Source organism: Arachis stenosperma, chromosome 3 (genome assembly GCF_014773155.1).
Source record: "Arachis stenosperma cultivar V10309 chromosome 3, arast.V10309.gnm1.PFL2, whole genome shotgun sequence".
Taxonomy (NCBI): Eukaryota; Viridiplantae; Streptophyta; class Magnoliopsida; order Fabales; family Fabaceae; genus Arachis; species Arachis stenosperma.
Window position 1 is genome coordinate 56,683,493 of NC_080379.1, and position 10,987 is coordinate 56,694,479.

Consider the following 10,987-nt stretch of genomic DNA (forward strand, 5'->3'; position numbering starts at 1 on the left):
CTTAGGTCTCTCATTATTTTTTTTTAATTTTCTATATATATATAATATTCTAATAATTTTTTATACAACATAATATTTAATAATATTATTACATATATAATTTTACATTTTTAATTAAATGAGTTAAATATTATAAAATAAAATTAAACACATAATTATACTAAATAATTTTTTTAAATAATAAAAATTATCCTTACACAATTCAAAGACATAATCTTAAGAAGCAATTAACAATCAAAATATAACTTAGGATAATTTAAGTCACATGAAACTTGTATCACATATTAATTAAAATGCAAAGTTTGCACTCTATATCCAAAAAGAATTTAACAAACAGAAAATCGTTAATCTTCTAATCTTGGCATAATGACTAAAAAATGTTCTGAAGCACCTTCAAATTCTTCTCAAACACATCTTTTTCATGCTGATCTTCATCACCATCAAGAAAACTCTTGGCCTTAACAATTTTATCAGTGTTCATTCCCTTGTTCATTCCCAGCAAGAACTAATTTCCAAGCAGTTACTGCTTACAGCTGCAAATTATCATAATTCAAAAAGAGAAGCATGTAAGGATTTTGCATACTGATTCACCACCATACGCAATCAATACAAGATTATGTTAAAGGAAATGACCGGGCTACTTACAAATATTCTTTTGACCATTCTCGCGACACATGAAGAAAACAAAATCATAGAACCGAATGAATTCTGAAAAGTAGGCCTGGCAAGAGCAACAAATGAAGCACATGTTCCAATTGCAAGTATCAGATTAAAGATTAAAAATACAAGAAAACAAACTAAGGGTAAATCAGATAAACAAAGAAAGAAAAGAAAAGAACATTGCTCACAAAAGCTAAACAGAATTGAGGTTGTATTATTGAAAAGATATACGTATAATTAACTAGTCTAGCCATTTAAAAAGTAAATAAAAAACAATCTTTTTAATGAAAGCTAAGAATCCCAATTCTAGAGTCCTAGATTGCATTGAAGCCATGTGAAAAATTGGTCAATTACCTTGATAAAGGACATCATCATCAACATCATCATCTGCTTGAAAGTTATCAGTTTTGCACTTGATATTGAACCACTTATTGACCAATGTCTTGGGCCATGAAAGCTTCACCAAATAAAGGAGAGTAAGCAATGGCTATGGCAAAATGCAATTGCAAATGAAGCTTGGAAGCACAAATGTCATTTATTTTAAATCGAACATTGCTTTTCTTGGAAGCACAAATGCCATTTAACAAATCCTGTTAGTCACATTGATCACTTCAATTTCATAATTCAACACATACAAATTAAGAATACGCACTATAACAAATAACAAGTATTGTAGTAGGAAGTAGTCAAATGCAACATATTTCAAGTCTTAATTTAGCACTAATTAAAAAGAATGCAATGTTGGATGAGAAACGAACCACGTGTCTGTGTTGCTCGAACCTTTCACGGAGGTTAGCTGCCTGAAAAAGAAGAATAAGAACAAGAAAAATGGTTAAATAATTAAAGTTAGGGACCCAAAGTAAAAAAAAAATTAATCAGAAGGGTGAAAGACCCGGTGATATCAATGTATATCAATTTAGCTTAGCTTGTGAAGGTGGAAAGTGTGAGAACTCATCATCAAACAGAAAATTATTGAACAAAAAGAAAATGTCAGGAATAATACATAAAATCATAATTAGTTTTCTATTTCAAAATTCAAAACAAAACTGAATAAAATGCTATAAGGGAATCACAGATACAGGGAGAATTTTACACATGTATCAACACACTGGATTAGTGATGGCAACATCAGGAACAGAAGCTAGCATCAGGATGATAGGGTATGATGAAGGGTCTTGCGAGAAAGCAGAGGAGAAAAGATAAACAGATAAACGGGTAATAGACAAAGATAAACAGATGCACAAATCCAGACACAAATTCAAAAGTGCAAAAAAATAGGAATTCTAGCAAAGAGAAGTGCACAAAACTAGAATTACAACAACCAGAATTGCACAAATAATTTTCAGCCATAACAACACAACTTCAAGTGTTAAAGTGTCAATAAAGCCAACAACATATGATTTTCAGCCATAGCAATTAACTTAACCATATGCAAATATAAGAGGCATAACATATTATACATATACCTAATATATTATACATATAAAAAAAAGGGGACAAAAGAAATCCTAATATATTATTATTTATTTTAAATAGGAATCCTAAAGTGTACTTTGGTTTTAGTTTTGCAACTGCGTTCTAAGAATTTAATTTTATATGATTTTTTAAAAACCGGCTACTGATTTAGTACACTTCAGAAAAACAGCAAGCAGTAACCAATTTAGAAAAATCATATAAAATCCATCTTTGGTTGGATTCTCCTAAAGTTTGGTGTGATTGAACCAGACTTACCCATCTTTCACCCAGTTCAAGTCTCAGAGCATTTTCACTTCTCTAGAAAAAGTTATGCCTCTCGAAATATGGTTTTGTTTTAAGGAAAGGGTGCTGTCGCAGCAGTGAACAGCCCTGCTTCCAGAAGACACAACTTTCTCTATAAAATTCAAAATTGTCCTGAAATTTGGACATAAAATACTAGACATCCTAATATTTCATTCCTCTTTAGTTTCACCTCCAAAGAGTTTCAGAGTATTGAGATATGTGGTTTTGAAGTTGCTGTTCCAGAATTCGTACAGCATTGTTTCTGCAGAAAATGACCATTTTATAAAAATCATATCTCCCAAACCACACATCAGAAAATTCTGAAATTTTAGGGAAATAATCTAGACATCTTAAGGATTCATAGAAAAATAATTTTACTCATTTTGAGTGGCTAGATTGCTCCCAGTTTTGTTCACAAATTGCTGCCCGAAACTGCATAATTCTGCAACATGTAACCTCGGGTTTTGAGAGGTCAAAAATTGATTCCTAGCTTTTCACTCACTCTAACCTTGCATTCAAACTTTATTTTACCTATTGTAACTTATTGGAAAGATTAAATCAGCTCCAAGTGTTCCGGATTAATAAATCACCATTTTTTGTCACTTTTTACATTTAAGCGTACTCATATGAAATCAACAATTTCTGCATTACTCAACATAGCAATCCAGCCACAAATCACTCAAACAATTCACATATATTATCATCAATTTACTGCATTATATATAACAAATAGACCAGCATCATCTCAAATAATCATTAGCATGTATCATCAATTAATTCAATCATGAAACTTGGCTTTTAGCCTTTCAACAAATTCTGCATTCTAACAAACTTGGATTTTACATGTATAAGCCTATTGTGCATTTCATCAAACAGCTCAAGTGCAAAATCACCCGAAGGAGCACACAATCAATAAGCTCATAAATCAAACCAGCAACATTATTAACAAAACGCGCAGGCTTCCTACCTCTATCTCAGCATGCATATTTCTTACCATAACAAAACAGATCATCCAACATTCAAAAACAAAAACAAGTCTTTATATAGATAAACAAAAATCAATACATTCAAATAAAGCATCAATACCTTTATATAGATATTTTACCTCTCGAAAGTTATAAGCTGATGTAGTTAGGTGAGTGCAGTAATTAACTACCACTTTTCAACAAATAATCAGCAACTTCAGCTAATTACTTTCTACTAAGATTACTAGGAACGTAGAACTATATATAATAAGGAAACATCACATCAAATTAATTAAGATTAAGAAGAGAACTAGATGAAGTTAGTGTTGTTGGTTGGGTTAGTTGCAGCCTGATTTTTATATTGGAATTTAATCATGATGAATTGGAAAAAAACATACCTTAGCTGCTCTTGTTCTTGCCCTTGCCCACCTTGACACAACAGATTCTTGTTTCTCCACATCAAAGAATGAAACTGAACTCCTTTTAAGAGCAGCAAAATCCAATGCCTTCCACCTTCATCATTCAAAAACATTTAATTATTTACATGTATAAGATAGAAATTTAATCAAACACCTAGGGCGCACCAACAAAAAAAGGCATGTTTTCATGAAAAACTAACCATAGTTCCTCCACCACCACAGCACAATCTGCCAAGTTTCTTCTGGTACGGTAACTCTTATAAACCTTCTGCAGCTTGGTGGCAGCTGCATCAAGCTCGCTTTGGAGAAAAAGAAATTAATAAAAACACAAAAAATGCTTGACAATTAGTACTATAGTAGTAATCGTAGGCAAGGAATCAAATTTCTGGAAGCTTTGGTGGAAGTTATGCATGTCTTCCATAAAGGACTAACTAACTACATATAGTATTTAAAAGAAACGACAATACAGGGGGGAATAAGAGGAAAGTTGCAGTGGAACCCTACCCTACCATGTTATTAATTAGCAAGGGCCTGAGTACTCAGAATCAAATAATTTTAGGAAAGTGGATAACAGGCTAGAGACTGCAGCAGCACAGATAAATATTTCCATCCAATTCTTCCTACTTTATTCATTCACACTCATTAGTTTTATAGTAACCCTTTAATTTTAACGGAATTTCTGCAAAATTATTATTTTCTCTGGATACGTAATTAAATAATAATACATTGCAATTCTTTTTGTAAGGAATGGCCGTTTAATTGCAACAAGAATGAGAAGCTACATAAGAATTTATACAGCTGTTTTTATCCATATGTAATATAATTGACTCAAAACTCGGCTAATAAAACTCTTATTTCCAGTGTGCTTCATCAAATAACAGTATTATATATTCTAGGACCAAGTTTTTCCCTTTTTCCCATTTGCTGTTATTTTTTTGACACATTTTAATTGGCTATTATCACTAAAATTCAAAGCATCTATGAAAAATAACCAAAAAAAGCATTTGAAAAGCATCAGAGAGGAATATAGCTTGAAGCTAGAAATTGAAAGCAACCACTATGTTCAAGGAATGCGTATGAACCAAGACATAAATCAAAATATTTCAGTGTGAAACCTGTTCTTTTCACTAATTTTTTCTTAAGATGCTAAACTAATTGAAAACCTAAAATTCGAACCCAACACCCCCAAAAATTCACAGAACCAATTGAAAATTGATACATACCTTCTCTATCTTAATTAGCCGTTGCAGTTCATCATCACTATCAAAACCATACCCACTTTCGAACTGAAAAGTGAGAGCGAGTTAGAGAATGAGCGAGAAATTGAGGATACAGAACAGAGAATGTTTACCTGGTGACAGAGGATACGACGCTGGTGATGAGCGGCGACGGTGAAGAAGAGATAAGCGACAACGCAACAACTTGGCGACAAAGCACGACGGTGGCGAGACATCCCTTTGAGCTCCTCGGTGGCAGCACAGCAGCCCGACGGTGGCAGAACGGCGATGGCAACAAGCCCTAGCAACGGCGATGGAGCTTCAGTGGCGACGGAGCACCCCCTTCTTCTCTCCTCCATCGCGTTTTCTCTTTTCCTCGAGCTCTCTCTCTCACTGGCGCTCGACAACGACGGCGGCGGAGCCTTAGCCGGCGTCGTCCTTTCCTTCCTTCCCTCACTTTTCTTCTTCTTCCCGTTCTCCCTTTCAGATTTCTTCCCTCTTTCGTGTGTGGGTGGAGTGAGGATGAGGGTGTATGTCACGTGAGTGAGGGTGACTGGGTGAGGGCAAATTTTTGCTGAGTTTATTTGAGGGTGTGTTGTGTGCGAAAGGGTTGGCGAAGGTGAGGGTTATGTGCGAAGGTGAGAATGGCGAAACGGTGTGCTTCTGGAGGGAAGAGGGTTTGCTATGCGCGAAGTGTCTCGTGGGTGTGTGTTCTTCTGGAGGAAATTGAAAGGGGAACAAAAAAATTTACTAAGTGTTAGGGATTTGCCATACATACATTAGGCATCACTTTTAAAGCGCACCCAAAACATAATAAATAAGTTACTTTTAAAAAGCGTTCTCTTTGATACGAAAAATGAACCCATAAATATCAACCTACGGCTACGCTTTATAAGTGATTTCTATAATACCTAAGGCTACGCTTTTTAAATGATGCCGCACTTGTGTATCCTTTTCTCTTATAAAAAGGCAACACGGAGAAAAGCGTAGCCTATTCTATGAATAGGCTACGCTTTTCAAATGTAGCTTAAAAAAAGTGTGGCTGAATGGGTATTTTTCTTGTAGTGAGAGAAAATATTTAAAAATAAAAGAATGAAATTTTTTCATAATAATTAGAGTGAGACTAAACTACTAACAGAGTATTGATAAACCTCACTTTTAGGGTTTATCTTGTGTTGAATTTTGAGGATTTTATCACTTTTTTTCACATTTATCCAATGAAATAGCATGGTTTTTGTTATTCTCCTTTAATTGTGCTTAAGAGTGAAAACATGTTGTTTAGGTCTTAAAATAGCTAAATTTAATTCATCTTGTTTCCATTAGATGCCTTGATATGTTTGTTAAGTGATTTCAGATTTACGAGGCAAAGATTGGAATTGAGCGAATGAAGAAAAAGCATGTAGAAATGGAGAACTCATGAAGAAATGAAGGAATCGCAAAGCTGTCAATCCTGACCTCTTCGCACTTACTCAATCATAACTTGAGCTACAGAAGTCCAAATAAGGCGGTTTCAGTTGCGTTGGAAAGCTAACATCCGGAGCTTCAAATGATATAAGATTTGTCATAGTTGCCTATTGTTTAGACATGCATACGCATACAGTACGCGTACGCGTGATGTACGCATACGCGTGGAAAGCTGCACGTGACTCACTAAAGGTAACTCGTGGCTAGCGATTTTTGAAGTATTTTGGGCCCAATCCAACTTATTTCTTATGCTATTTAACTCAAGAATTGAAGGAGAATGAACCAGTTAGTTACCAATTAGTTTAGTTTTTGTTTAGAGTTAGTTTCTAGAGAGAGAAGCTCTCTCTTCTCTCTAGAATTAGGATTAGAATTAGGTTTAATTCTTCTCTAGATCTAGGTTTAATAAATGCTTTGATTTACTTTTTCTTTATCAATTCTTGCTCCTCTACTCTTCCTCTCTCTAGTTTTGTACTTTAATTCTTGTAATTCCTTAGTTTTATGTTGATGCACTCTTGTTTCTTCTATTTTTCTTTCAATGCAATTTATGATTCATGTTCCTTTATTGTTGATTTGATTTGTTGATTGTTAATCTCTTGCTATTAGTAATTGTAGATTTACTTTTCCTGCGATTTTATCTTACTTTCCTTTTATGCCTTCCAAGTGTTTGATTAAATACTTGAAAGGATGCTAAAGTAGAATTTTCTCCTCTTGGCTTAGGTTGAGTAATTGGTGACACTTGAGTTATCAAACTATCTTTTTGATCGATAATTAGAAGTTGCTAATTGATTTGACTTCCACTAAAGCTAGTCTTTCTTTAGGAGTTGACTAGGACTTGAGAAATCAAGTTAATTCATCCACTTGATCTTCCTCCATAGTTAGAGGTTGATTAAGTGGGAGCAATAGACAATTGACATCACAATTGAGGAGGATAATAAGGGTAGGACTTCTAGTTCTCATGTACCTTGCCAAGAGCTTTGTTAGTTGTTAGCTTATTTCCTTTGCCATTTATACTTCTTGTCTATTATCTCAAAAACCCAAAACATACTTCATAGCCAATGATAAGAACACTTTATTACAATTCCTAGGGAGAACGACCCGAGGTTTGAATACTTCAGTTTATATTTTTAGGGGTTTGTTTTAGTGACAACTAAATTTTTGTATGAAAGAATTCTTTGTTGGTTTAGAAACTATATTGCAACGAGATTTCATTTGTGAATTCTAAACCGTCAAAAATCCAATCATCAAAATGGCGCCGTTGCCGGGGACTTGCAATTGTGTGCCTTGTTATTAGTTATTGTATATATGTGAATATTGTGAATATGTTTTTCTTTTGCTTGTTTGTTAGTTTTTGTTAGTTTTAGGATTCTATTAGTTTTTTTTTATTTGTTACTATGAATTCTCGTCCTTGTGGTTTCGGATATGGTTATGACTATGTTGTAGGTGTTGAAAACTTGAATGATGGTTCACATTATAGGAGAGATAAATTTTTGAGAAGGGAGTCACATCCATATGAGCAATTATCATGGTAACCTCCTCATTCAAGCTACTATGATGGTAATCCCTCCTATAATGCATATCATTCCAATGGATATGATGGTTCTTACTGTGATTACTCCACTCAACCACCCTCATTCCATGCACCATACTCTCAACATAGTCCTCAAACACCATCATTCCAACCACTATATTCTCAATCCACATCCTATTTCCACCAATTTCCTCCACAAAATCCTAATCTGTATTCCCCCTATGCATATCCTTGTGATAATTATGAACAAGCAACCATTGAATCACCACTACTCCAACATCTTTACCCTTCAAACCAAATTCTCATGGATGATACACATGGTATCATTCCTCAAGAGCAAGAAGAGCTCCAAACCGCACTCACTAGTTTCACCTCTACTCTCCAAGAATTTATGTCCCGTATACTTCCACCTTCTACTAACAACCAAAACACCTTCCAACCTCCAAGCTTTGATGAACCTCCTTTCTACTCACATAATAAAATCTCCTTTCCAACACAACTCTCCATGAAAGAATATCCATGTCTATCAATCCAAGAGCAATATGATCCTACTTATGTTAGCAAAGTGGAACAAGAACCAAAGGATCATCTGAAGGAAGCAATGGATCGGCTTCAAGCAACCATCCGTCAAAAGATGAACTCATGAGATTCATGCCACAAGCAACGCAAGTCCACGGATGATTGTGTAGAAGCAACCAAAGAGGGATGTATGAGAAAAATTTTAGAGTCTCAAGTTGAGAACAAGGAAATAGAGTGTGTTTTGCAACAAGTGGAAGAGATAGAGATTGTTGACAAAGAAGAAGTGGAAGAAGACCTTGGGGAGGTTGAATAAGAAGGAAACTCCATCATTGAAGACAACTCTACACCAAGTGACAATGGTGATCTTGTTGAAGCTTCTTCCATGAGATGTGAAATCGATGTTGAGGAGGCATGTGTGCAACCTCCAACACATGACTTGATGAATGAGGAAGAGTAGGAAGAAGTTAGCAAACAAGAGGAAATTGAAAAAAGTTGTCAAAAGATGGAAGTCATCAAGGAGGAGCCAAAGGAAGTGGAGCCTACAATGTCAAGACCCTTGGATATCTTCCTTGCTAAGTCGCCATCCAAATTACAAGTTGAATGGGTAATCATCTCATCTTTCAATTTCCTTGGCCCATATCAATATGCATTGTTAGAAACGGATGGTCAACTTAGAACTATTTGTGGGTTAGAAAGTAGAAAAGAGTGGGATGTTAGTTGGCAACAAGAATCAAGGTACATAGGGGGTAGAAACTCAAACTTTGGGATTCAAAGGAGGAGTGGAACTCAAGTCAATGGAATTAGGATGACGAGGATTAGGAGTTCTAAGGGGAATTCAAGAAGTTTGCCAACCAAGTCACCCTATCGGAAGCATGAAGATCAAGAAGAAAGGGGGTTGACAAACAAAGTATGGGAATTCGGAATATACATAGACAATCATCAACTTTGGGGCCTTGTCACTTGGTTACGCTTCCTTGAAGGCCTTATACGCCTAATTTGGGATCCCGGAGGTTATTGTAAATACAAACATTGGTGGGGATTCAAGGATGAATTCAAGCATAAGCCACCCTAGCAAGAACTCCACCAAATGTCCAACTTAAGGACTTTAAATAAAAGTGCTAGGTGGGAGACACCCCATGATGGGCGGATATTTTACACGCTTTTTGGGGGTGTTTTAATATAGTTTTTAGTAGGATCTAGCTACTTTTTAGTATATTTTTATTAGTTTTTATGCAAAAATCACATTTCTGGACTTTACTATGAGTTTGTATGTTTTTCCGTAATTTCAGGTATTTTCTGGCTGAAATTGAAGGACCTGAGCAAAAATCTTATTCAAAGGCTGATAAAGGACTGCTGATGCTGTTGGATTCTGACCTCCCTGCAATCAAAGTGGAATTTTTGGTGCTACCGAAATCCAGATGGCGCGCTCTCAATTGCTTTGGAAAGTAGAATCCAGGGATTTCCAGAAATATATAATAGTTCATACTTTGCCCAAGTTTAGACGACGCAAACTGGCGTTTAACGCCAGCTTTCTGCCCTATTCTGGCGTCAAACACCAGAAACAAGTTACAAACCAAAGTTAAACGCCAAAAACAGGTTACAAACTGGCATTTAACTACGAGAATAGCCTATGCACGTGAAAGCTTCAATACTCAGCCCCAGCACACACCAAGTGGGCCCCAGGAGTGGATTTCTGCACTATCTATCTTAGTTTACTCATTTTCTGTAAACCTAGGTTACTAGTTGAGTATAAAAACTACTTTTAGAGATTTATTTCGTACCTCATGACATTTTACATCTGAATTTGTATCTTTGACGGCATAGGTCTCTAAACCCCATGGTTGGCGGTGAGGAGCTCTGCTGTGTCTCGATGAACTAATGCAATTATTTCTGTTTTCTATTCAATCACGCTTGTTTCTATTCTAAGATATTCATTTGCATTTCAACATGATGAATGTGATGATCCGTGACACTTATCACCATTCTCAACCTATGAACGCGTGCCTGACAACCACTTCCGTTCTACCTTAGATTGAATGTATGTCTCTTGGGTTCCTGGCTAACGAGTTTGACTGCCTCTCTTGACAATAGAGCATTCAAATCCGTGAGATCAGAGTCTTTGTTGTATAAGCTAGAATCAATTGGCAGCATTCCTGAGATCCAAAAAATCTAAACCTTGTCTGTGGTATTTTGAGTAGGATCTGGGAAGGGATGACTGTGACGAGCTTCAAACTCATGAATGATGGGCGTGGTAACAGACGCAAAAGGATCAATGGATCCTATTCTAACATTAGTGAGAACCAACAGATGATTAGCCATGTACATGGACCCTTTTCACTGAGAAGACGGCTGGTAGCCATTGACAATGGTGATCCACCAACATACAGCTTGTCATGGAAGGAGAGCTGCGTGCGTGAAGAAGAAGACAGTAGAAAAGCAGACATTCAAAGGACAGAG

The 10,987-nt window shown here is 35.8% G+C and overlaps 1 protein-coding gene across 1 annotated transcript; it reads right to left on the reverse strand.

Moving 5' to 3' along the window:
• Nucleotides 1-216: 216 nt before the first annotated feature.
• On the reverse strand, nt 217-5,770 carry LOC130966243 (uncharacterized). The gene is made up of 8 exons (XM_057891028.1): nt 5,154-5,770; nt 5,026-5,088; nt 4,003-4,087; nt 3,782-3,896; nt 1,419-1,460; nt 1,015-1,117; nt 646-721; nt 217-533 (listed from the first exon to the last, which is right to left on the reverse strand). The coding sequence occupies exons 1-8, from the start codon at nt 5,376-5,378 to the stop codon at nt 490-492; spliced, it is 753 nt and encodes a 250-aa protein (XP_057747011.1). The 5' UTR covers nt 5,379-5,770; the 3' UTR covers nt 217-489.
• Nucleotides 5,771-10,987: the final 5,217 nt, after the last annotated feature.